Consider the following 27,015-nt stretch of genomic DNA (forward strand, 5'->3'; position numbering starts at 1 on the left):
AAGACCTGTGCAAAACTTGATCGGAGTAGATCTTTTTTTTTTTTTAAAGATTTTATTTATTTATTTGACAGAGAGAGATCACAAGTAGGCAGAGAGGCAGGCAGAGAGAGAGAGGGGAGAAAGCAGGCTCCCTGCTGAGCAGAGAGCCCGATGCAGGACTCAATCCCAGGACCCTGAGATCATGACCTGAGCCGAAGGCAGCGGCTTAACCCACTGAGCCACCCAGGCACCCTAGATCTTCTTGATGACTTGTCAGTTCCAATAGTCTAGAATTCACTGGATGCCCCCTTTTGATTTTTAGTTTGTCCCCATTGATATGCAGTTAAGCAGGTATTTTGAAAGCTGTTCAACTGGAAGTGTCACTATAAAATATCTCACGTTGTTTCGTTCTTATTGTTTATATTCCTGGTAACAGCTAAATGAGCTAGCACCATAGTTATAAGTGGATGGCTTCCAGAGTTTTATATCATCTATCGTACTGGTAGGTGAGAAAATGAAACTCTATTAGCAAGTAATGTACCTTTCTTTTACTGTTACTCCTTTTTTCAAAATCAGCTCTCATACACAGGCGTACCTTGGAGAATTTTGGTTCCCAGACCACCATGATAAAGCAAATGTTGCAACAAAGCAAGTGAAATGAATTTTTTGGCTTCCCAGTGCACATAAAAATTGTTTACCCTATACTATAGTTGATTAAGTGTTCCATAGGAGTTATCTCTAAAAAAACTAATGTACATACCATAATTTAAAAATACTTTATTGCTAAAAAATGGTAAATGTCATTTGAGCTCTCAGCAAGGGTCTTGCCTCAATGTTGATGGCCGTTGACTGGTTAGGGTGGTGGGTGTTGAAGGCTGGGGTGGCTGGGGCAATTTCTTAAAATAAAATAATCAAGTTTGCAGCATCGATTAACTCTTCCTTTCAGGAATGATTTCTGTAGCATGTGATAATGTTTGATAATGTTTTAGCCACAGAACTTCTTTCTTCTTCTTTTGAGAGATTTCCTTTCCTGGAATTTGAGAAAGAGAGTGCACAAAGTGAGAGAAAGAGAGCACCAACGAGTGAGCATGGGCAGGGGGAGGGGCAGAGGGAGAAGCAGACTCCCCACTGAGTGGAGAGCCCAACATGGGGCTTCATCCAAGGACGCTGGGATCATGACCTGAGCCAAAGGCAGACACAACCAACTAGACCATGCAGGCGTCCCAGTAGAACTTCTTAACAAAATTGGGAGTAGATTCTCTCAAACCCTGCTGCTGATCAACTCAGTTTATTAAATATTTTTTTTTTTAAAGATTTTATTTATTTGACAGAGAGAGATCACAAGTAGGCAGAGAGGCAGGCAGAGAGAGAGAGACAGAGGAGGAAGCAGGCTCCCTCCGACGCGGGACTCAATCCCAGGACCCTGAGATCATGACCCGAGCCGAAGGCAGCAGCTGTTAACCCACTGAGCCACCCAGGCGGCCCAGTTTATTAAATATTCTAATTTTGTTGTCATTTCAACAATCTTCATCAGGAGATTCATCTCAAGACACCCACTTTCTCAGCTTATCCATAAGAAGCAGCTCATCTGTTCAAGCTTTATCGTGAGATTGCAGCCATGCAGCCCCATCCTCAGGCTCCTTGCTGTTTCCACCCCATCTGTGGTTTTCTCCTCCACTGAAATCTTGAGCCTCTCAAAATCATCCATGGGGGTTGGAATGAACTTCTTCCACACTTCTATTAATGTTGGTCTTTCAACCTCTCCTCATGAATCATGAATGAATGCTTCTCTGCATCTAGAATGGTGAAGCCTTTTTCGGTTTTCAATTTACTTTGCCCAGATCCATCAGAGGAATTGTAAGACAGCTATATAGCTTTTCAAAATGTTTTTTTTTTTCTTAAAGATTTTATTTATTTGACAGACAGAGATCACAAGTAGGCAGAGAGGCAGGCAGAGAGAGAGGGAGAAGCAGGCTTCCTGCAGAGCAGAGAGCCCGATGCGGGGCTCCATCCCAGGACCCTGGGATCATGACCCGAACTGAAGGCAGAGGCTTTAACCCACTGAGTCACCCAGGCACTCCTGAAACGTGTTTGTTAAATAAGACTTGAAAGTTGAAATGACGCCTTGATCCATGGGGCAGAACAGATATTGTGGTAGCAGGCTTAACATTCATTTAACTGCGTATCTCCATCGAAGTTCTTGGGTGACCAGGTACATTGTCAATGAGCAGTAATATTTAGAAATGAATTTATTTAGCAAACCATGTTATAAACAGATGTGCTGTCAGCCAGGCTTATTTGTTCTGTTTATAGAGCACAGAGAGGGTTTAGCATAATTTTTTTTTTTTAAGATTTTCAGTGAGAATGGGGTGGGGCAGAGGGAAAGCAGACTCCATGGTGAGGGCAGAGCTCAGTGCAGAGCTCAAGCCCAGAATCATGGCCTGAGCCGGAGGCAGACTCTCAGTGACTGAGCCACCCATGCACCCCTCACATAATTCTTAAGGGCCCTAATTTTTTGTAACGGTGAGTAAGCATTGGCTTCTGCTTGAAGTCAGTGGAGCATTAGCCCCGGACCAGTCAGCCCATCCTTTAAAACCCGGGACTGACTTCTCTCTAGCTACCGTAGTCCTAGAAGTTACCTTCTTCCAATAAAGGCTGTTTCATCTGCACTGAAAATGTTTGGTGTAACCACCTTCATTAATCCTTTTAGCCAGATCTTCTCCATAGCTTGCTACTTTTGATTTGTACTTTGCATGGTATGGAGGTGTTGCCTTGCCTTAGACCTCCTGAACAAGCTCTGCCGGCTTTCAACTCTTCTGCAACTTCCTCGCCTCTTCCACTCTCCGTAGCTTTGAAGAGTTAAGGCCTTGTTCTGGATTAGATTTTAGCATAAGGTTATGTTGTGGTTGGCTGATCCTCCCTCTGCAACACTCAAACTTCCTCCCCATGAGCAGTAAGGCTGGTTTGCTTTATTCTTCGTTTATTTGCTGCAGGAGCTTTTCCTTTGCAGTCACATCTCTGCTAACGGGTGCAAGAGGCCTAGCTTCTGGCCTATCTTGGCCTTCCACGTTTCCTTCACTAAACTTCATTTTTAGCTTTTGATATAAAGTGAGAGATGGGCGATACTTCCTTTCTCTCGAATACTTGAGGCCGCTGTAGAGTCACTAACTGGCCTAATTTCAACTGTTTCAGGGAATACGGAAGTGCATGGAGAAGGGGAGCGGGGGAGAGGAATGGCTGGTCAGTGGAGCAGTCAGGACACAACTTACAATTAAGCTCACCAGCCTATATGGGTACGGTTTGTGCCCCCCTGCCCCCAAACTACAGTAACATCCAAGATAACTGACCACCCTAAAATACCTATGTGACCAAAAATCCTGCATTATCTGTCAAGCACAATAAAATGATATGCACCTATAACCAGAGTTCAGGTGATGCTTTTATCAACACACACTGGATGGGGACAGTTGGTGGAGACAGAAGACTGGGTTCTGACCCAACTCTAGTGTTCATTAGTGGGCTCCTGAGCCAGTCCGTCTGTCTGTCCAAATCTCAGCTAGGTCATCCACAAAACAGGGGGTTGGCGGCAGAGTTCTGAAGTTGACACAGCCTATGTCAGATCTGTGTTTCTACCCTGCTCCCCTCTATGCATTCTGTGTTTTGGACACTGAACGGAACCATGCCATGTGTGGTGGAGGAAGCTAAGGATCAGGACACCACTGGGCGCTGATTTGCTGTTGATGACCTAGAGGAAAGGTGGGGAGAGAGTCATCATGGGAAAAGAGGCGGGCAGTCTTCTGTCTTCATAATCCTACTGCCTCTTCAAGGATCCTGGGAGCAAATGCAACTTAGCCTAGCTTCATGCTTTTGCTAGAGAAAGGTCCTCTAGGTGGCTGAAACCCTGGATCTATCTTATTTCCCCTCTATCTAGTGCACAGAGGCTAACACAGAAACTGTGGCGAAGTATGAAGGAGATGAAAATGACTTACCTTACCACCTAGTGATAGCTACTATTAACACTGTAGAACATTGTAGATTTCCCAAAGACAGATCATAGCTTTATACCCTTTTTTATCATGTAGTGGAATTTTTTCCTGTTGACATCTTTCCCATGATTTTTAACAGCTGCATATTTTTCCATCAAGAGCATGTGGCATAACCATTACTTTTTAGCGCCTTTCCAATTTTTCATTAGAGAAAATGAACATCCTTGTAGTATGTCTTCTGCTGAATCACTTCCCCATGCTAGTTTGCTAGGGTATTACCGGTACAGAGGTTATAAGTTTTGTAAAGGTTCTATTACTAATGTTTTCCAGAAAGGTTTCATTGATATATTCTCTGACAGAATCTAAGAGTGCCCCTCACTAAATCCCTACTATTATCATTATATTTAAATAAGGGAGATTATTAAATTATTAGGTGAAACACAGAGCCAAACTCTATTTTCCTTTCTTGAGTTACTGGTCAGGCTGTGTATCTCTGAAGTGGTTACTGGACATCTACATATTTTTTTGAGTTGTTTGCTCGTATTATATGCCCATTTTTCTTATTTTCTTACTGATTTGTAAGAGTTACTTGTTTAGAGGCTTTTCCTTTTTTCCCCTTTTCTTTTGGAGCTGAAACCAAGGTTTAATTTATGATTAAATTCTTTAAACAAGGTAGATGAAATGGAAGTTTTAGTGTCTGTACAATTTTATTAATGTCTTCTCTCCCTGCTCCTCTTTTGTAATGGTAGAAAGAGCAGATCCCTTCACAGCAAAATGTAACTGCACGGAATTAAAAAATGGACGTGGAAACTCCTGGAACCAGTCATTTATCACAGAATGAACAATGTCAATTTTTGAACATACAATCACTTTTCTTCATACTTAACTCGAAATGAGTCAACAGAATTTTATTCAAACTTTACAAATATCCTTTACATTTATTTCGCCTGAGATTAAGCGTGAGAAAATCTGACCTGCAGGTTGACTTCACTGCCCAAACAGTTAGCATCTGAAAATAAAGCTGTGAATGGACATGCATTTACCGAACATAGTTAAAGCATCCCGATGAGCTCCGACGGCGAATACTGACCCAAACCCAACCTCAATCTGGTCTACATGATCTTCAGAGCCTAGAAGTACCTGTTACTTAATAATGATTAAAAAATGTCTGCAAATGACAAATTATGAAGGTGTGTCTCGATGCTGAATTTTACTTCAACATTTCTACAGTTGCTGCTTTAGATTACTACTAAAAAATTGACTCCCCAATCTTCAGTATTCAATATGTACTTGAAAACATGTAGCAGCATGGTACAATTCATTGTTATAAATATTAGTACCTGTAATAAAATATAAAAACAGAGTCTCCCTTTTTCAAATATTAAGTCTCTGAATGCTTCATTCATCCTTTGGTTTCAAACCCATACAATGCATGCATATTACATTGCAGAGTGAGCATCGAGACAGAACACTGTGCATCTGTTGGGGAAGGAGGGTCACTATGGGAATACCAAAGCACATCATAGAAAGGAAACATTGAAGCAAAAATACTTTCTGAATATATACTGTACATTATGTAAACAAACATTCATAATAAGAATCAACACAGGCCAAAATATTGTTTTCTAGGAAATCAGAATTGTCTTCCTCTTAAATCACACACACACACTGAAGATGCTTTTCGTTAGGAAAAATGGAGCCTGTTTCTATATTTGCTTATGTGCTTAAATATCTTGGAAACAAGTAATTATTACATTCATTTGCTAACGGTTTGTCCTCTTAGTTGGCTGGCTGTTGCAAACGAGGAATACAGAACTATTATGTCAGTACCTGTTTTCCATTTAATACTAGCTAAGTAATATATAGAATTAATTCATCTTTATCAGTCCATATTAGTAATATAAATAGATTCAGTGTAGCAGTGAATTTCAAAATTTGTGCAGGGGAAACTAGTCGATAATTTGTTTCCAATAAGGCTAGTAGCAAAATAATTACTACAAAGTCAGTCCAAGCTAGTAGTAAACCCCTGATTTAGCAAGCTGAATCCAAGTTTGAAGTTAGGTCATTTTAATTCCTGTATATTACTGTGCAAATCTAGAATTTCCTATGTAAGAGAGAGTGCTGGCAGCCTCAAAGTCCTATAATAGCAGAATGAAATACTGATTAGGTTTCTGAAATGCAGATACTATATGAAGAAATCTGAGTGTCTTCATGACAGTGTCACAGCAATGGCCTTGGGATTCCCTTCATGAATCCAAAACTAAGACAGACAATTCAATCATCAGTAATGTTCTGAGTCAGAAGCCTAAACTTGAAGCGAGAAACGGACATAAAACCAAAGCTGCATTTTCTACTATGACCATATGCGAGTATTTCAAGCTTTATGTCAACATGTTGTACCAGCAGCAGCCCCCTCTAGAAGGAAAAAGCGTAGTCACCACTATCCATCCCTCTTCAAAGCTTCCAGTCTTTGAAGGAGTGCGTTTCCAAATGCTTCCCGGTAGGCAGGGCTGAGCGTGTCCAGCAGCGAGTAGACCGTTTCATGATAAGGAGTGTGTAAGTGATCATCCACTTGGTCAAAAGCATAACCTACCACCTACAAGATAAATGCAACAGTGAATCAAACAACTAGATTTAACTTGGTACAGAAAGCAAAAACCTCCGGTTTACTGGAGCCATTCCTTAATGACACGGTTTCTCAATCAACAGTTCAACTATGCACTTTTCTAAGCAATCGGAAACATACAGAACACCACCAGCAAAATGCCTTGTCATTTTTTCCTCAACATGTAAAAGGTTCAGTTTACCTACTCCTTACCAAAAAGGAATGTCAGAAGGAATGTAAAAAGCCACAAAAACCAGTATTTCTTTTTCATAGACTGAGGCACGCTTCTGTTTAATCCCATACCTATTGAGGATCAATTGTAACAAGGCACCAGAACAGAAAATATATTATCAGTCCATATTTTTTTCATTTTTTGAACTCTTTCATAAACAGTTCTAAAAACAGTTTATAGTTTCAATCCTGCTTTACAATTAGTTACATTACTAATTTTACATTACTAACAAAACACTTAACTGACAAGGAAAGAAATGCTCAACTCTGAGAGTAAAGGGCATGCTGCTGTTTGTGTGTGTGTGTCTGTGTGTGTGTGTTTTCTTTATACACAGTGAAAGCTTTTGTCCCCAACAAGATCTCTCCTGGTTCACCTGCACAGCGTTAGGGCAATATCAGTTTAGTTTTTTGTTGATTTGACTAAAGCTAGTGCACTCCCTATGTAAACTCTCATTTTTTAATGACATCCAACCAAGCCACCTATCTACGAAGATGCAAGTTGGTTAGAAATGGTGTTGTTTTGGGGCACCTGGGTGGCTCAGTGGGTTAGGCCTCTGCCTTTGGCTCATCTCGGGGTCCTGGGATCGAGCCCCGCATTGGGCTCTCTGCTCAGCAGGGACCCTGCTTCCCCTTCTCCCTACTTGTGATCTCTCTCTCTGTGTCAAATGGTTAAAAATAAAATCTTAAAAAAAAAAAAAAAAGAAATGGTGTTGTTTTAACTTATTTTCTTATATAAATATTCATTCATTCATTCATTTCACAGACAACAGAGATCACAAGTAGGCAGAGAGGCAGGCAGAGAGGGGTGGGGGGAAGCAGGGTCCCTGCTGAGCAGAGAGCCCAATGCAGGGCTCGATCCCAGGACCCCAAGCCGAGATCTTGACCTGAGCTGAAAGCAGAGGCTTATCCCACTGAGCCACCCAGGTGCCCCTGTTGTTTTGTTTTAAATGACAAGCAGAGGTAGATGAATCAGGACCACGAGTCACTCCTCTTCAGAATCACGCTGTGCCGCCACACTTTCTTTGCGCATTCCAATTCTATCTGCCCCTCTTTTCCCTGCTAGTATGCAGTCTCCTCCTGGACAGGGATCATGGTTCGATTTCCAATTCCTGACCCAGGATAGTTGTTCAATAAAAGTTAACTGAATAAGACTGCACAAACAAATACTGGATACCTACAGGCCAGGTTTTTAAGGGATCTAGATGTTTCTGCAAACTATTCATATCAGCTTTCCCCAAATCCTTTTCAGTTTTCTTTCTTTCTCCCGTCCTCCCCCACAATCTTTAGGCTAGAGATAAAGAAGCAGGGACTCAAGAGTTTGAATGACTTACCCAAGATCACTCCAATTCCCATGTTAGGCTTCTGACTCTGATTGGAACCCTGCTTTCTCACAATCATCTCAGAATTAACCAATGCAAGACGGAATTAATATATGCAGGGTCATTTATCTCTACTTTTGATTTGCCTATTTCTGCTTAAGATCTACTTCTACAGAGTACATGTTTTTAGCACAAGTTTAGGGATTTAGGAAGGAGAGAACAAAGATTAGTTCATCCAGCTACTATTCCCAAAGCTAAGGACTACGGATGTGGCAGTTACAAGGGGACTGGAAATACTGAAGGGGCTTGCCTCCGCCTTGCAAGCTACCTCAGTGGCGGTGACTGCCTGTCAATGAATACACAGGACACATGGTTCGTGTAATTTTAAGCAAAGTGAATCTAGTGAAATAAAAAGATGTCTGTGCATTGTTTAATATTGTATGACATTCTTACTTGCTTAGGCCTTGCCCCTTCCCTTATGATATGGCACAACGTCGTGGGCCTACTCCTAGGTATAGAAAACAGAAACGTCAGAGACCTTTGATCAAGACTGGTAAGTATTAAAGTCAAAACTAAGTTTTGGGATTTCTAACATCTATTCCTTTGTTGAGATCAAAAGTTTTCCTAACAGCGAGTCTTGTCATCTTATTTAATATTTTTTAAAGATTTTATTTTCTTCTAACACTTTGTGTGTGTGAGTGAGAGAGCGAGCGAGTGAGCGAGCACAAGCAGGCCGAGTGGCAGGCAGAGGCAGAGAGTGAAGCAGGCTCCCCGCTGAGCAAGGAGCCTGACATGGGACCTGACCAGGACCCTTGGGATCTTGACCTGAGCTGAAGGCAGTGGCTTAACAAACTGAGCTACTCAGGCATCCCAAAGATTTTATTTTCAAGCAATCACTACACCCAAAGCGGGGCTCAAGCCTACAACGCTGAGATTATTGAGTTTTGTTGTTTTAAATGATAAGCGTCTCTTGGGTAGGGCTTTCTACTATTCCCAAGTGAGGATTCTGGTTCAAAGGGCACAGAGAGGTGACTCTGCCTAGTAGGAAAAGACACTCTTGCAAATGTGGAGGCGGAGAATTCTGCTGTGACTTCGTTCTGACCAACAGCTAGAGAACAGTGCAGTCCGGGGTGCTGTCTTAGTAGGAGACACATTTTATAAGAGATGGGAAAAGATCCTCTCCACACAATTATTGCAAAACTCACCCAGCACACAGAATACCTAATTTTAGGAGACATATTTAGCTATAATCAAGAAATTCATTTGGGGGGTGATGATCAAAACAAAATAACACTGCAAATCGAGTTTTTTCTTTTTCAAAAGATATAATTTCCCTATGTTGACTAAAAGATGTTAGAATTAATAAGAATTCCTAGGGAAAAAAGTTCTCCTTATAAAAATCTTGGGGCTGGCGTGCCTGGATGGTGTAGTCAGATGAGTGTCTGCCTCTTGGTTTTGGCTCAGGTCGTGATCTCAGGGTTTTGAGATTGAGCCCTGTGTCAGGCTCTGTGCTCAGTCTCTGCACCCCCAACCCCTGCTCTTTCTCTCTAAAAATAAATAAATAAATCTTAAAAAAAGTTTTGGAGCTGCTGAGTGTTGCGTTCTCAGTTAACTGCGCTCTCAGTCAACATGCTTCCTGTCCCCCACCCCCTAAAGTGGTAGAGAGAGCAATAAAACAATTTTTTTTTCCTTCTAAAAAGAAAAGCAACTTACCCTTAGCCCTGCTTCAGTGAGCTCCAGGCAGTATCTGTTCCTCTCTCTCGTTTCCACATTGATATAGGCCACATCATCGGCACAGCGCAGGTTTTTTGAGACAAACATGTTGTTAACAGCAAAGAGGACGTCATTCACAACTGCTTCGGCTTCTAGCTTCATGTCTTTCATATCAGTTTCTTCAAAACCATTAAGATCTGCATCTTCTTCAAACCCAGACATACTGCTCAGCTCCATGGGATTACAGTCTGCTTCCATTCTGTGAAGGAGTGGACGGATAGAAAACATGCTTATAAAGAGACATTCCAAACATTATTGATTAAAAGGAGCTATGCCTTAATAGAAAACATTAACTTGCTAGCAACTTTTACAAAAAATACTGTTTCAACCATTTCAGTTGTTTTTCACAGATGTGTACAGATTTTCAAAAAAAGATCTGTATTTTCCATTCCTCCCCCAAAGGTTAATTCCCACAGTGATACTAATTCAGAATATTAGTTTTCGGCTATTATCAACAATGCCTCAGTAAAAATCTTAGTACATACTTCATTTTTTAAAAAGAATTTTACTGATCTGACAGAGAGCACAAGCAGGGGGAGCTGCAGGCAGAGGGAGAGGGAGAGGAGACTCCCTGCTGGGCAGAGAGCCCGACGTGGGGACTTGATCCTAGGACCCTAGGATCATGACTGAGCTGAAAGCAGATGCTTAACTGACGGAGCCACCCAGACATCCTCATACTTCTTTTTAACGTGTAATTGTTTTTTCTAGGATAAATATTTAAAATTGGAATTGCTGAGTCAAAGTGTATGCTCATTTTAACTTTCAACAGATACTGCTGATTCACCTTCAAAAAAAGGCTGTACTGATTTATCCTCCATAAATAGAAATATGAGCGACTACACTTTGTCATTACTCTCTTTACAATCCTTGTTAATCTTTGCCAATTTGAGAGGTAAAGAATGATGCCTCACTGTCTGAACATGGATTTCTTTGATTAAACATCTTTTTGATATTTATAGGGTATTCGTAGTTCCAAGATCATAGAACTGTAAAAAACAGAAGCAGAATTGAACTCAGATCATTAAATCAGAATTCAAACCTTTACCTATAGTACATGACTTCTCAGTAGCTCCTTTTATGACTTCTGGATTTGAGGTTTTGCTTACGAAGGCCTTCCCCACTCTATGATTGATTACATTTTATTTTTATTTATTAAAAAGATTTTTATTTATTTATTTGACAGAGAGAGATCACAAATAGGCAGAGAGGCATGCAGAGAGAGAGAGAGGAGGAAGCAGGCTCCCTGCGAAGCAGAGAGCCTGATGTGGGGCTTGATCCCAGGACTCTGGGATCATGACCTGAGCTGAAGGCAGAGGCTTTAACCCACTGAGCCACCCAGGCAACCCGTGATTGATTACATTTTAAAAACCTCTTATCTTCTGAGTTCTTATTCCCTGTATAGTTAACTTTCTGATCCACCTGGAATTTAGTTTGTGTAGATTTAATTTTGAAATGGATGGCCTAACACCATTTATTGAATGACTAACTCATGTTTTTACCACTTCTCTGAACTGATCCAAATATTATAATTTGAAAAACATTATTTTTCAGGCTAACTCAATCCAACATTCCTGCCAGGTTGCTATGGAGTTCTAACTTCTCTTCTGTAACTGGGGTAGCAGTGAATACTGTTAAAATTCAAAATGTATGAATGAGAAAAGTTAATGAATGTCAAATTGCACTGGAATGGAGGCTTTTTCAGAAGAAAATACGGTTTCTTTTTAGCTGCAGGCTTTCAAAATTAAGATTTCTTTTCTTTGAACTGGATTAAGCATCCATTGTCCTGAATGTAGTAGGACTCTTCAACTTGGTATGAGCATTTATATAATTTCTCTTAAATTAAATTAATTACATTAAATTAAAAATTCCATCTCTTTTTCTACAGTTTCTGACTTGTGCTCTATTTGTAAAACTAAAAATCCTCTACATTAGTGATTTTTACCTTGGCCACTGACCCCACCTCAGAGAAGTGAATCAAAATCTCTGGGAGATTTTGCTGCGTATTTTTAGAATTTAGAGAATTCTACTGTGTAGACGCTGCTCTAGAATTATTCACAAAAATCTTTAGGAGTTAGAGTTCCTGTAGCTGCACATCATTTGCCATCATTAAAGACAAACTATTTGCTCAAGGCAGTTCAATGATAAACTATATCAAGCCATTTCAAAAAACTGCATAGCAAATGTACTAGTAATATATTCCTTCAATCCTATTCCAACTAAGGATATGTTTTAAGGCTCCTTTACCTTGTCTTCCATGCTACTTAACAGAATGAGTCACTCACTACTGGCAAGTTGATTACAAATTTATCAATTATGGCTGGAGCATCTGTCAGATAACTGGAACCTCATACTGACTTATATATATGAAAGTGAAAACACCTGTTTTTCTAAAAATTTCTACCTTACTCTAAAAAATCATCATTATGTACCTTAATATTATACATGATTTTATGTATAAAAAAAGAGCCCATTTTAATTTTTTTAGAGTCAGTTTTAAAGATTTTGAAATGGAACTGTCCATTTATAAGTCTCTTAACAGCATGAATAGTGAACATCTTTGATTTTCCTTAAGTGATCAAGAACCTCAATTATGGGGTCCCTGGGTGGCTCAGTGGGTTAGGCCGCTGCCTTCAGCTCAGGTCATGATCTCAGGGTCCTGGGATCGAGGCCCGCATAGGGCTCTCTGCTCAGCAGGGAGCCTGCTTCCCTCTCTCTCTCTCTGCCTGCCTCTCTATCTATTTGTGATCTCTCTCTGTCAAATAAATAAGTAAAATCTTTAAAAAAAAAAAAAGAACCTCAATTATGGATATCAGAAATAATAATCATTACATAAAAAAGATATTTATATGAGAAAGTTTGTTGACAAGCTTTTAAGGTAGAAGTCTAATTCACTGCAATTAGGACCTTAATGATGGAGAAAGACGAGGAATCCGACATCAGAACGGAAGAAACCCTCACAGGTCAGGAAAGTAGGTCATCAAGCTGTTGCTATGTAATAATTAGCACCAACGGGCAAAAAAGAAACAACTTTCCTAACTGCAAACTTTTAGATTTTTTCTAAAATGTCTTGGGGCACCTGGGTGGTGCAATCAGTTGAGCGTCTGTCTCTTGATTCTGGCTCAGGTCCTGACCTCAGGGTTGTGAGATCCAGCCCTGTATCGGGCTCTGTGCGGGGCATGGAGGCTGTTTGGGCTTCTCCTCCCCCGTCCCCTGTGGCCACCCATGCCTTGTTCACTTGCTCTTTCTCAAAAAAATAAAAAACAAAGTCTTTACATGATACATTGAAAAAAGACATTCAGAGCTTCTGGCGATGATACATACACAGGAAAAGGATGTATTTCAGTATTAAAGCACTACGCAAATTAATAATATTTTTCACTCGTTATTACTTCAAGATCTATGATTTATCTTTTATCCATTATAACAGGCTCTTGATTATTATCAATACCCTTTTGCTTTCCTAATAGCACCCAGATTTTCTGAGGGAGTCATAATGCCCTCGTTCCTTACTAAGTAAAATAACGGAATCACCTGAGTGAGATTGACCCCGGTCCTGGCTCAAGACTGTCGTCCTCAACCCATGAATTCTTCCCAGTCCCCCCAGGCCACAGAAGTTTGAACATAGAGCCCCAGTTGTTCTGTAAGCCATCCTGAGATGGGGAAACTAGTCCAAGGATGATCCTGATGGTGGGAAAGAACAGAGCCAAGAGTTTCACAGGGAAACGGAGCCAGACTCCCGATGGCTGCCTAACTTTCACATTTTTCAGTTATTGAATCCAACAAATCCCCATTCTTTTACTGGCAACTGAAAGCATCCTAATTGATTCAGAAGCCTCTACCCCAAATGAAAAGTAGTGACTGATCTAGCTCTTCAACAGCTTTATAAGAGATCTGAAAAATGGAGCTCTGATATTTTTGTGCCTGTCGTGCTGAACGTGCTTAATCAAAGTGTTGCGGAATGTGAGTATTAGTACGTGAATCTTAGTTTCCTACTGCTGCTGTAACAAATGACCATGAGCCCAGTGGCTCAAAACAACATGAATTCATTTCCTTATCATTCTGGAGTTAAAAAAAAAAAAAAATCGAGAATCCAGGCAGGAGCAGGCTGCATTACTTCTGGAGCCTTCAGAGGAGAATCTGTTTCTTTGCCTTTGCTAGCTTCTAGAAGCCGGCTGTAACCATAATTCAATCCTTGGCTCATGGTCCCTTACCTCCCCACCTTCAAAGCACATCACTACACTCTCTGGTTCTGTGGAAACACCTTTTTTTTTTTTTTATTCTGACTCTTGACATGGACACCCCCTTTTACAAGGACCCTTGTGCTTGCATTGGGCCGACCTGGGCAATCTAGAATACACCCGTCCAAGGTCCTAAAGTGACCCCATGATCTCGGGGTCCTGTGCACTGAGATCCTCTCTTGAGGAGATTGAACACAGAACCATGAAGGCACCACCAAACACAAAGGCAGCTGGTGGGGACAGTGCTAGAGCTACGGCAGTAGACCACAGAGCAACGGAGTGGCTTTATCAATGGGACACTAAAGAAATCGTTTCTACATTTCTGATAATGCATCCCAGTAACTAAAGATACTGTGAGCAGGTACCTCATGATATATTTATTCACATACATAGTCTACAATTAAAATATTAAAAACACATAAATATGAATTTAAACAGAAGATAAAATATGAACTATAAACTTATTTTCTTTTATTTCTCAATGTATTATCTTGTATACCTGACTGTGGAGGCCTGGACCAGAGAGGCTGAGGAAATGGGCGCCCATCTCGGTGAAGGGACACTACTAGAATTACTCTTGACACATTAGAGTCTGGTTACCAGATGGCTCTCTCATCAGTATGAATCTGGTAAAAATCCTTGGTTTCCCTTTCTGCAGGAAAAACAATTTATCATTATGTAACAAATTCTAGACCAACAGAACTTTGTGCAATGATGGAAACATTATTTATTAGTGCTATCCAAGACAGTAGCTACCAGCTCCTGGTTAGAGTGACTGAGGAACTGAAACTCAAATTTCATTTAATTTTTCATTCATCTAAGTTTAAATAGGTAATGGCTCCTGTATCAGACAGCATGGGTATACATGTTTGTGGATACTTGTGGGTACTATGATAAGGAAATGAGTTTTTATTACAGTTGAAAAAAAAAATCCAGTAGATATAAAGATACTAAATTAAACTTATTTTATATAGGAACAGCAAGATTTGGAAATACATGTTAGAAGAAAAATTTCTTTTGAAAGATTTCATTTACTTGAGACAGGGAGAAGGAGAGGAGAGGAGAGAGGTGGGGAAGGGCAGAGGGCGAAGCAGGCCCCCCATTGAGCAGGGAGCCTGAGGTGGCTCTCGATTCCAGGACCCCAAGATCATGACCTAAGCCAAAGGCAGGAAGCACAAACAACTGAGCCATCCAGGCACCCCTATAAAAAACATTTTGAATCTTAGATACTCTATGGAGGGGAATTAACCATCTTGTTTTAAATGGTAAAAAGTAATGAATTACTTCTTATGTTTTGTGATCTGGTCAATTTAGACTCTAACTTTATTATCATATATCATAATTATCAAATATATCCCACTGTGCACCTATATATCCAGCATTTCTCTAAGCATTAGGATACTAAATAAAGGTGTCTACGGGGGGGGGGGGGGCGGGACACCTGGGTGACTCAGTTTGTTGAATATCTGACTCTTGATTTCGGCTCAGGTCATGATCTCGGGGTCCTGAGATTGAGCCGTGCATTGGGTTCTGCATTCAATGGGGAGTATGCATGAGTTGCTTTCTCCCTCTCCCTTGTACTCTCTCTCTGAAATAAAGAAATCTTAAAAAAAAAAAAAAAAAAAAAAAAGATGTCTACTGGTATTATAGCTTAATTTGGGAAATAAGGCAAGCACAAGAAATACGTATGTAAATATTAACATTATGCACATGCATCATAATTAAAACCTAAGAAATGTACTTAATTGTGAGTGGCAGGTAATTAGAGAAAGCAATATGTCTTGGTCCTACTACAAACTTACCACTGAACTTGTATGAACCTGGGCTGGCCATGTAACCTCACTGGACTCATGGTTTTCTCACCTATAAAATAAGGGGAATAGACAGTAAATTCTTTACTGTTCGCTAGAGCTCTGACATTCTGTGATCTATGACGTAATTGTCAATTATGATGGGGCTTCACTTTGACTCATGGAACAGGTCAGTCAAAACTGGTTTTGAATGAGCACAGGTGAAGTTATGGATAAAGCAAAAAGGACTCAAGAGTTGTGAAGAATTCTCCACAGGGAACAGAGCATTTTAAGGAAGAGTCTGCATGGGGTGTGGCAGGAATTCTAAGTAGACTAGCCTAACTAACTAGTCGAATGCAAGGACAATGTTAGGAGAGGAAGGATACAGATGGCCCAGTCTGAAGTGTACTGCTAACTCAGACAGGAGAATTTGCTTTGGATAGAATAGCCTCTTTCAACTTCTTTGTAAATGGTTAACAGCAACAATCTTCATATCTAAAGTGGGTTTCCTTTAGGCAGCATATAGTTTGGTCCTGCCTTTTTTTATCCAATCTGGCAATCTCTGCTTTTTAATGTAGTGTTTAGACCACTTATATTTAATATGACTACTATAATTGGGACGCCTGGGTGGCTCAGTTGGTTAAGCAGCTGCCTTCAGCTCAGGTCATGATCCCAGCGTCCTGGGATCGAGTCCCACATCGGGCTCCTTGCTTGGCGGGGAGCCTGCTTCTCCCTCTGCCTCTGCCTGCCATTCTGTCTGCCTGTGCTCGCTCTCTCCCTCTCTCTCTCTGATAAATAAATAAAATCTTTAAAAAAAAAATATGACTACTATAATTATTGACGTGGTTACTATCTACTCTCTACCTTTTAATCATAGGGTTTAGACCACTTATACTTAATATGACTACTATAATTATTGATGTGGTTACTATCAATTTTGCTGTTTTCTACTTGTGCCATCTGTATTCTCTTCCCGTTTCCTTATTTTTCTGCCTACTTTTGGACTGACCACTTCTTAGAGTTCTATTTTATACCCTTTGGTGGCTTATGAACTTTTTGTTGCATGTTTTTATTGGTTACTTTAGTTCATACTATACATCTTTAGTTTATCACAGTTTACCTTCAACCTTAATTGGTATTAAAGCCCTTATGTACAGCATAAGAACCTTACAAGAGTATACTATATAGCCTTTTTGCTATTTTTGTCATATTTTACTTCTACATGTTAAAAACTTTGTAACAACTTTTGTTTTAAACAATCTTTCAGTGATTTAGGTAATATGAAAGAAGTATTTGGGGATGCCTAGTGGCTTAGTTGGTTAAGCGACTGGCTTTTATTCACGTTATGATCCCAGGGTCCAGAGACTGAGTACCTCATTGGGTTCCTTCCTCAGCAGGGAGCCTGCCTCTCTCTCTGCCTGCTGCGCCCCCTACTTGTGTTTCCTCTCTCTGAAAAATAAAATCTTTAAAAAAGAAATATTAAAAAAAAAGTATTTTATATTTAACCATATAATTACTATTTCTGGTGCCTGTGTTCCTTTGTGTTTATTTACATTTACATCTATGATTGCTATCATATTCCTCTGCCTGATGTACTTCCTTTAACATTTCCTACAGTACAGGTCTGCTGTTAATGAATTCTTTCAGCCTGTGAATATCTAAAGAAGTCTTCCTTTCACCTTCAGTTCTGAAAGATATTTTTGCTGGGTATAGAGTCCTGGGTTGACAGTTCCCCCCTCCCCCTTCAAGATTTTAAAGTTGTCTCTCTAATACTATTTTGCTTACTTTATTTCCCATTAGAAATCTGATGTCAGGGGCGCCTGGGTGGCTCAGTGGGTTAAGCCGCTGCCTTCGGCTCAGGTCATGATCTCAGGGTCCTGGGATCGAGTCCCGCATCGGGCTCTCTGCTCAGCAGGGAGCCTGCTTCCTCCTCTCTCTCTCTCTCTCTGCCTGCCTCTCTGCCTACTTGTGATCTCTGTCTGTCAAATAAATAAATAAAATCTTAAAAAAAAAAAAAAAAGAAATCTGATGTCATTCTTATCTTTGTTCCTCTGGATGTAGTTTTCCTGATTGCTTTTGCTTGGGGTTCATGGAGTCTCTTACATCTTTGGGTTTTTATAATTTTTAACAAAATTGGAAATTTTTTTGCCATTGTTTCTTCAAATATTGATCTATCCCTCCTCTCTTTGGGGACTCAAATTTCATGAATATTAGTCTAAATGAAGTTGTCCTACTCCCTTTTTCTTTTTTTTTTAAAGATTTTATTTATTTGAGAGAGAGAGAGAGACAGTGAGAGAGGGAACACAAGCAGGGGGAGTAGGAGAGGGAGAAGCAGGCTTCCTACGGAGCAGGAAGCCCAATGCAGGGCTCGATCCCAGGACCCTGGGATCATGACCTGAGCCCAAGGCAGATGCTTAATGGCTGAGCCACCCAGGCACCCTGTCCTTCTTCATGTTTTTAATCTCCCTTCTCTTTGTGTTTCACTTTGAATAGCTTCTAGTGCTATGTCTTCAAATTTACTAATCTTCTACAGTGTCATCTCTTCTTTTTAAAAAACACATTTTCCACATCTCTACTTAATTTGCTCAGTCTTTTCTCAAGATTTTTCAACACAGGAAATGACGTTTTAATGTCCTTGTCTACTAATTTCATGGTTACTTTACAATTTACAGGTTTTTGCTACTGTGGAAGGTATACTGCTGCTTTGTATGCCTGGTGATTTTTGGTCGGATGCCAGACAATGTGTGTGTGTGGGGTTCCCCCCTCCCCCAGGTACAGTCCTGGCTATTTTAATATTCCTCTAAGTATCTAAGTATCACTGAGCATTCTTCTGGGATATAGCTATCTGGAAACAGCTTGATCTTTTTGGGTCTTGCTTTTAGACTTTTTAAGGTAGTATCAAAGCTACATTTAGTTTCTGGTTAATTTTGACCCACTACGGAGTCAAAGACCATTCTGATTCTTCTTCCTTTTTTTTTTTAAAGATTTTATTTATTTGACAGACAGAAATCACAAGTAGGCAGAGAGGCAGGCAGAGAGAGAGGAGGGGAGCAGGCCCCCTGCTGAGCAGAGAGCCTGATGCAGGGCTCGATCCCAGGACCCTAGGATCATGACCTGAGCTGAAGGCAGAGGCTTAACCCACTAGGCCACCCAGGTGCCCTGACCATTCTGATTATTCTGATGTCCTATGGATTATCAGGGTTTTCTATTTTTGGTGACAGGAACAGGAACATCCCTGTTTGAGCTCTGAAAATTCCTCTAATTTTTTGGGGTAGTTTCCTCACACCTATGTGTTGATCAGTATTTGGCTGCAGGCTGTAGGAGGATCTTCTCTATCTTTCTATAGCTCTTGCTTTCTGTGAAGCTCTCTAATTTCTAGTGCTCTGTCTTAGCTGACTTGGGCTTCCTGAACTCCTAGCTCCATATATTCAACTCAGGGGGGTTACTGCACTCTACCTGGGTTTCTTCTCCCAGTGCCATGCCTGCAAATTTTCTCCGGGGAATAAGCTCAGGCAACAGGCTTACCTCATTTGTACCTTGTCTCTCAGAGATCAGTGTCCTTCAGTCCGATGCTCAAAGTCTTAAAGGCTTTTTCTCCCCATGTATTTTTGCCCACTTTCTTATTGTTTTAGGTGAAAGGGTAAATCTGGGCCCTGTCCCTCAGTTTTTGCCAGGAGTGCACATCCCAGTGACCAGTTTTGAGCTAACTTTGCAATCTTATTTTATTTCATCAGTTTTTCTTTCAGTGATATTTGGGCTCTCCCATATTACTTTTAAACTCACCACCCTTAGATCAAGAGTTGCATACTCCACTGACCAAGGCAGCCAAGGTACTACTCCTCTCCCCTATTACTCTGGATCAGCTTTACCACCTTACTAGTTCCTCCAGTAATGGGCTAATGGCCCATTATGGCAATTTTAAAGCAAATGGAGGTGTTAAGGCATGCCCTCTTCAGGTTATGCCTCTACACCGCTGGGGTTTTCCCTTGCCTCTGATAAAAATATTTGAGTGAAAAGTAAAAGAAGTACTGCTCTTCCCTAAGAAATTAACTCAAAAAGCTTAAAATTCCAGGCATTGGGTCTGGGGGTATGACGTTAATGAGCAGAGGTAGAAGCTAGTAGAAGGGTAGCAGGTTAATACTGAGTTAGATCTAAGTCTCTATACTTCTTCCCACTTCAGTTAGTATGATGTTTTTGTAAAAAGTTAAGGTAATTATTAATAGCTCTTACTCCAACTCTTGGTATGATTTAGGGGCTGTAGTCAGTGTTTTTGGAGGATTCATGAAACTGGTTATCAAGATATTGATTACTAAGTCTTTTATTCCCTCTTGTTTATATTCTAACTTTTTTTCTTTAATTTTCTAACTCTTCTATGGCAAAAAGAAAATGTACTATGTTTGCAATAAAACAAGAAGAGTCTTTTGAAAATGTGATATTCTCGGGGCACTTAGGCGGCTCAGTGGGTTAAAGCCTCTGCCTTTGGCTCAGGTCATGATCCCAGGGTCCTGGGGTCAAGCCCTGCATCTGGCTCTCTGCTCAGCAGGGAGTCTGTTTCCTTTCCTCTCTCTCTGCCTGCCTCTCTGCCTACTTGTGATCTCTGTCGATAAATAAATAATATCTTTTTTTTTTTTTTAAGATTTTATTTATTTATTTGAGAGAGAGACAGTGAGAGAGAACATGAGTGAGGAGAAGGTCAGAGGGAGAAGCAGACTTCCCATGGAGCTGGGAGTCTGATGTGGGACTCGATCCTGGAACTCCAGGATCATGACCCGAGCTGAATGCAGTCGTCCAACCAACTGAGCCACCCAGGCGCCCAATAAATAAATAATATCTTAAAAAAAAAAAAGAAAATGTGATATACTGGAAAGTACAAGGTATAGAAAGAGAACATTCTTCTTAAAGAAGCCAAGCTATTGAGATAGTTAAAGCAGCTTCAGTTTCAAGTGGAATGAGAGGTCTGAATTTATCTGCTTCTCAAACAAGAGTTCTGAAAGTAAAGATGAATCAAGTTGATTAATTATAATTAGCAACATTTAGAAATTGGCCAAAGCTAAAGCTAGTTTAATCTTTATTTTCTGTTAACATATATTTAATCTGTTTTCAGTAGCTCTTTTGAAATTATGTAATTATGAAATTCTGTATTTTGAAACTAATTTTATTTATTTATTAAAAAATAAAAAAAAGACTTTATTTGAGAGAGACAGAACAAGAGAGAATGAGCTGGGGGTGTGGGGAAGAGGCAAAGAGAGAGGAGAAGCAGGCTCCCCAACGAGTAGGGAGCCTGATACAGGGCTCCACCCTGGGACCCTGAGATCATGACCTAAGCCGAAGACAGATGCTTAACTGACTGAGCCACCTAGGCTATATCAAAATTTTAAAACTTAAAATCAGAATTATCATTTATTACAAATATACAGTATTTGTAATTCAAATAAAAATGGTGTATTTTTTTCAATTTATACACTTATACATAAAATTACTCTGCACCCTACTTCCAACAATGACAAAGACACATATACATGACCAAGTAATAACAAATCAATTACAGAGGGCGCTAATAGTGAAGAAGCATAAAGACAGTATTAATCTGAGAAGGCTTGTAAAGTGTAGATAAGCAGCAATACTGCACCTCTGTGAACAACCCTTCCCTCAAAACCAGAAACTGTAAATGAGATTCTAAGAAAAAAACTGAATGCTTAAAAAAAACCCTCCAGGTTTTAAGTTTTTTGTTTCCATGTAATCCTCTAGGTTACACAGAGGATTGGGTACGATATTTTTAATATAAATACATTACACGTAAAATAAGACAAATCAATATTTAAAGAGATATAAAATAGAAAACCTATTTGCTTTCCATTTTGACTCTAAATTGGCCCCCTACCAGGATCTGAGGAATATGCCATTGCCAGCACCTTAACAAAACTGGAATATCTTCTGGGTGCTATTAGTTATTCTGGCAGACTGCATCACCTCATAGAACATTTCCAGAACGCTGTGGTACCATCATACATCAATTATTTAGGAATCAGCCCCCCCCCTTTTTTTTAAAAGATTTTTTTATTTATTTACTTGAGAGAGAGAGAGAGAGAGAGAGATCCGGAACACAAGCCGGGGAAAGAGGCAGAAGGAGAGGGAGAAGCAGACTCCTCACCAATCAGTGAGCCCCATGTAGGACTCCACCCCAGGACTGCAGATCAACACCGGGGCCAAAGGCAGATGCTTAACAGAGTGAGCCAACCAGACACCTCAGGAACCAACTCTTACTTCACCTGTGGGTATGATTTTTGTGCTGTTAGTGTTTTGGAGGATTGATGAACTGATTACCAAGGTATTTATCACGGAGTTCTTCATTCTCTACTTGATTTAATAGACTTTGTTGTGTTTCATCACAAATTTACTGCATCAAAAGAGCTGAAAAAATACTGTAGATTTGTTCTCGAAGACAATGCTTATATATATGTATGACAAAAGAATAGAAACAGGGGCACCTGGATGCCTCAGTCTATTAAGAATCTGCCTTTGGCTTAGGTCACAATCTGGTCCTGGGATGGAGGCCTGTATAAGGTTCCCTGCTTGGTGGGGAGTCTGCTTCTCCTTCTCCCTCTGCACCCCTCCCCCCAGACTCGTGCTTTTTCTCTCTCTCTCTCAAATACATAAAATCTTAAAAAATAGAAGAGAGGCAAAATAAAATGATTTCAAGAGCAGTATACAGATTTCCAATTTTCACTATGAGAATCTGACTTTACAGGTGACATCCCAACAGTCAGCAGAGGGCTAGAATGCAGTATCTTAATCCGGATGACTTTTATTTGTATCCTGTATCACAGTCTGGAAAATCCTCTCAATAAGAACAAGAAGTGGCCAGCCTGTAGGTGCGGTGGTTAAAGGGTTTCAAACACCGCCAAGAATCTCAGCTCTGTGACCCACTCTGGGCCTTGGGGCAAGATACTTGAGTCTCGGGACACCTGGGTGGCTCAGTTGGTTAAGCAGCTGCCTTCGGCTCAGGTCATGATCCCAGCGTCCTGGGATCGAGTCCCACATCGGGCTCCTTGCTTGGCAGGGAGCCTGCTTCTCCCTCTGCCTCTGTCTGCCATTCTGTCTGCCTGTGCTCGCTCTCACCCTCTCTCTCTGATAAATAAAATCTTAAAAAAAAAAAAAAAAAGATACTTGAGTCTCTCTGGTCACACATTCCTTTCTAAAATGAAGCCAACCACAGAATCACCTAATGGGATACCACAAGTACATATGGAACGTGCTTAGCATGGTGCTAAGCTCAAGAAATATCTGTTTATTGTTATATATTAAAAAGATGGTTAAAGAAGAGCAGACTCTGAAACTCAAGCCATTTAACTCTGAGTCTGGTGCTTTTTATATCACGTAAAGTCCTGTGGCTGCTGCCGTCTTGTACTGCTTCCAGAACCATGCAATGTGGGAGCCCTAACATCATATTCTTGTTACCTCAAGTGCAAGTATCAAAAGGCCAACAGCATGTCATCCACTTTTGTTTCACACGTTAACATGGATTTCTCTGAAGGATGCGCATAGCTCTGGTCTGTAGCCTCTAACCTGTCACTTCAAAGCCTTTTACAGAATTCTTAAAAAGCTGGCACCTGAGTGTTTGGTTGACAATGTTTCTTCACCTTCCTCACTTAACACTAGGTGTTAACATTTTGTGAAGGTACTCTGCTAAAACAAAAATAGCACTGTGATTTAGGCTGAGTTCATACCCTATTTGAGCTAAAAGGATAATAATGCTAGGTTCTAAGCCTAACAATTATGCTTTCTCCTAGAGAGCATAAAACATACAAGGCAACACCGGTAACACTCAAAGGGAGCATGTTTATTAAAAAATCTTCTGATTTTTATTTTCCTTTCCTGATATTTGAAATTTCAGGCATTCCATGGACAGGCTGAATGCAATCCTCTCTTCCAAAGAAAATCACTTAACATTTGGACTTGAAAGAAGAAGTCAATTGTATCTGTTTGTCAAAAGTCTGGTTCAAACCTCACAAGGCCTACTGGAACAACCTGCCAAATGAGATTCCACCTTTCCATCACTTTGTTATACTCCTTTTATGGCAAATGTAATTATTATTCATAAACATGTCTTACTTACCATCTTCAAAATATATCTAGAATCTAACTGCTTCTTACTACCTTGACTCTGACTACTCTAGTCTAAGGTACTGCCTTCGGCTGCCTGGATTCCGGCAATAATTTCTAACTGCTCTGACCTTTTCTCCTTAGGTCCTCCCACCTCCACACCGCAGTTAACATGATCCCATAGAAGCTAAGGCCAGACTGTGTCCCTTCTTCCCCGAACCCCTTCACCTACCCAGAGTAAAAGGCCAAAGTCCTTATAGGGCCCTTTAGGACCTGTCTCCACCCAAGCCCCCACAGCTCCTCCTTCTCTTTATTTCATGCCCCCCCTGGTGCTCCCTGAACTCACCAAGCAAGCCCTTGCCACAGGGCCTTGCCCTTGCTTTCCCCCACCATGGAAAACAACACCCCTTGGTCCCCAGTGTTCTCCAGGCCTTCTGCTAACCCCTCTGTATACAAGTGGCAATCTCTTCCCTCTCCATTATCTTTATATCGCTTTTCTTTTTTTCCTATAGCACTTACCAGCGCAGGGTCCACAATATATTTAATTATTGTTTGCTTCTCTTCCCTTCAATAAAATAGAAGCTCCATGAGGCCAGGATCCTCATCTGTTCATTGCTCTATCCCCAGCACCGAGAACAGTCTCTGGCACCATAGCAGGCAACAAATAAATATTTACTGAATAAAATAATGGCCCTTTCACCGTAGAACATAAACTCCGGGACTTCTTTTCTACCTTTTCCACATCACACACTGTGGTCTCACCTTCATTGAATGGGCCCCTAACAAACATGTCTGAATGAACCAAGAGCAAGGGAACTGAAGTGACCCGAGAATGCTTAGGACACACGAAGAACGAGGGGACCCACGATCAAAGCAACTACACACACCAGAGAGCACGCTGGGTCTCAAATGCGAAAGTGGCTGTGGAATAGGGGAACCGGAGCTTTCGCCATCGGTCAACATTTCCGGGCTGTGCCGGTGGAAGTTACCCTCGAAGCAATAAAATCTCCTGAAACCCGTCGTCTTAACTCCCCATCCCTAAGTAAACCTTCGGCACCGGTGCACTGCTTAGGCTCGCCCCCTACTCCAGCTCGGCTCGTCGGGATTCTAACCCCGGGCATCTGGCCTCCAGGACACCACACACAAGCGCGCAGGCCTTTCGGGGCTGACCAAGTTAAAGGGCGGCTCGGCCTCCGCAGGAGCTGCCCTCTAAAAGGCAGGAATCCGGTGGCGCAGATTCCCAGGGCAGCACAAGTACTTCGCGCAGGTTTCCGCGGGGTCCGGAGCCGCCGGCATCGAGCAGGGAAAGCGGTCCTGCCCACGGATGCCTCCACAACTCAAGTTTCCCGGGGCCCGGTGCAGCGCACCCGGCACGAAGAAAGCGCTCTGCCAACTGCAAGCCGCTAGGCAAACAGGACGGAGATGAAGCTTTGGAAACAATACCTGAAAGACGCGGGGGACGAGGAACTTGCTGACAATGGGCACCGGTCAATACCCGGGGCGGGGGAGACTAGGGGGAGCGGGCGCGCGGCGGCGCGAAGGACCGAGAGACGCTGCAGCCCCTCGCCCGGGGCCCATGGCGCTCCGAGCGCCCGTTTCCGGGGTCGGGGTCCCAGGTAACCGGACGGCCCAGGCCAGGCGCGCCCCCAGACCCCTGTCAACCCGGGCACCGGGCCCCTTCCGCCGTCGCCCCCCACGGTCCCGCCCGCCGCGCCGCGTCCCGTTCGCAGGACCCCCGGGCCTCGCCCGAGCCCCTCTCGGCGGCCACCCGCCCGCTGCCTCCCCGGCGACCGCTCACCTCCGAGCGCCCGGCGTCCTCCTCTTCCTCCCTCCCGAAGCGTCTGGAGCCGACTCGCGGCGCCGTCCCGCCTCCCGCCCTCGCGCCGCCCCGCCCCCCTCGGAGCCGGAACCGCTCCCTTCAGGGCCTTGTCCCCGCCTCCTCAGCTCTAGTGTGGCGTCACTTCCGCCAGCGCCGGCCGCGCGCCGCGAGTGTGGGTGTCGCGAACGCGCCGGGAGCGTCCCAGAACCGGGAGCGCGCCCCGCGGATGACAACAAATTCGTCGCGCGGCGGCTGTGGAGGAGTGCGCCTCCGTATCTGCCTCGGGCCCTGCCGCCTCCCGCCGTGTTTTCTTGCATCCTCATCCGGTGGCTGCGAGGATCCTCGCGGAGGCCCCCGCACTCCCACCCCGTGGCGGGTCCCCGCCAGGCCTAGCGCGAGCCGCGCGGCGCGGATGATGGGGTCGCCCTGAGGGACGCCCGGCGCCGAGCGGGCATGGAGGGGCTGTCCCGGGCTTAGGCCCCGCCGCGGACCCGGGACGCCGGCCGGGACCCGAGGCACCGCCGCCGCCGCGGCCTGGAGCGGAAGCCTGGGCCCCAGCGCCGGAGTCGCCGCCTGCAGCCCCCGCGGGCCGCGTCGTCAGCCCTCATCATGCCTTGGCCGTTTTCCGAGTCCATCAAGAAGAGGGCCTGTCGGTACCTCCTGCAGAGGTACCTGGGCCACTTCCTGCAGGAGAAGCTGAGCCTGGAGCAGCTCAGCCTGGACCTGTACCAGGGCACCGGGTCCCTCGCCCAAGTCCCCTTGGACAAATGGGTAAGAGCCGCCGGCGGCCAGCCGGGAGGGTCTCGCTCCCCTCCTAAGGGCGATTTGAGCGAGTGTCCCCCGAGCTTGTTGACGTTCAGCCCCTCCCTGGGAGTCGTTCGGATCCAAGTGTGGCAGGGCTCACAGAAACGTGTGCAAGTGTTGAGTCTGTTTCTAGCAAGTTTGCGTCCCCAAATCACGTGCGTCAGAAACTTAACCGAGGCGATGGAGTCTACATTGAAGGAAGCAGTTGTGTTAGTGGTTTGGGGGCTTTGGGAAGCTGGCCTCGAGGGGTCCCTGGGAGGTGGTGACAGGGGCTGACCCTTGGGTAGCAGGGGTCGCGGGTTACCGTGGCAAACAAATCCTATTTCGTGGGATGGCACTCTGGTGGAAAGATTGAGGATGAGGAAGAC

At 42.7% G+C, this 27,015-nt stretch overlaps 2 protein-coding genes across 10 annotated transcripts in view; one reads left to right on the forward strand and one right to left on the reverse strand.

The window, feature by feature from the left end:
* Positions 1–4,776: 4,776 nt before the first annotated feature.
* GSKIP (GSK3B interacting protein) lies at positions 4,777–25,914 on the reverse strand. Of its 6 annotated transcripts, none has more exons than XM_082733233.1 (5): positions 25,823–25,909; positions 15,934–15,994; positions 14,631–14,783; positions 9,834–10,092; positions 4,853–6,561 (listed from the first exon to the last, which is right to left on the reverse strand). In XM_082733233.1, the coding sequence occupies exons 4-5, from the start codon at positions 10,089–10,091 to the stop codon at positions 6,406–6,408; spliced, it is 414 nt and encodes a 137-aa protein (XP_082589359.1). In that variant the 5' UTR covers position 10,092; positions 14,631–14,783; positions 15,934–15,994; positions 25,823–25,909; the 3' UTR covers positions 4,853–6,405. The 6 variants fall into 6 exon arrangements, with proteins under 6 accessions (XP_082589362.1, XP_082589359.1, XP_082589360.1 ...); XM_082733234.1 differs by lacking the exon at positions 25,823–25,909 and adding an exon at positions 25,468–25,574; XM_082733235.1 differs by lacking the exon at positions 14,631–14,783.
* Positions 25,915–25,972: 58 nt separating this feature from the next.
* Positions 25,973–27,015, forward strand: part of ATG2B (autophagy related 2B) — a 73,039-nt gene continuing 71,996 nt past the window's right edge. For all 4 annotated transcript variants that reach the window (XR_014312390.1, XR_014312391.1, XM_082733231.1 and 1 more), the window contains exon 1: positions 25,973–26,614. Coding sequence is in view for 2 of the 4 variants with exons in the window: in XM_082733231.1 (XP_082589357.1) it covers positions 26,453–26,614 (162 nt within the window). In the remaining 2 variants the exon portion in view is untranslated. The remainder of the gene's footprint in view (positions 26,615–27,015) is intronic.

This window comes from Mustela nivalis, assembly GCF_964662115.1.
Source record: "Mustela nivalis genome assembly, chromosome: 6".
Lineage (NCBI taxonomy): Eukaryota > Metazoa > Chordata > Mammalia > Carnivora > Mustelidae > Mustela > Mustela nivalis.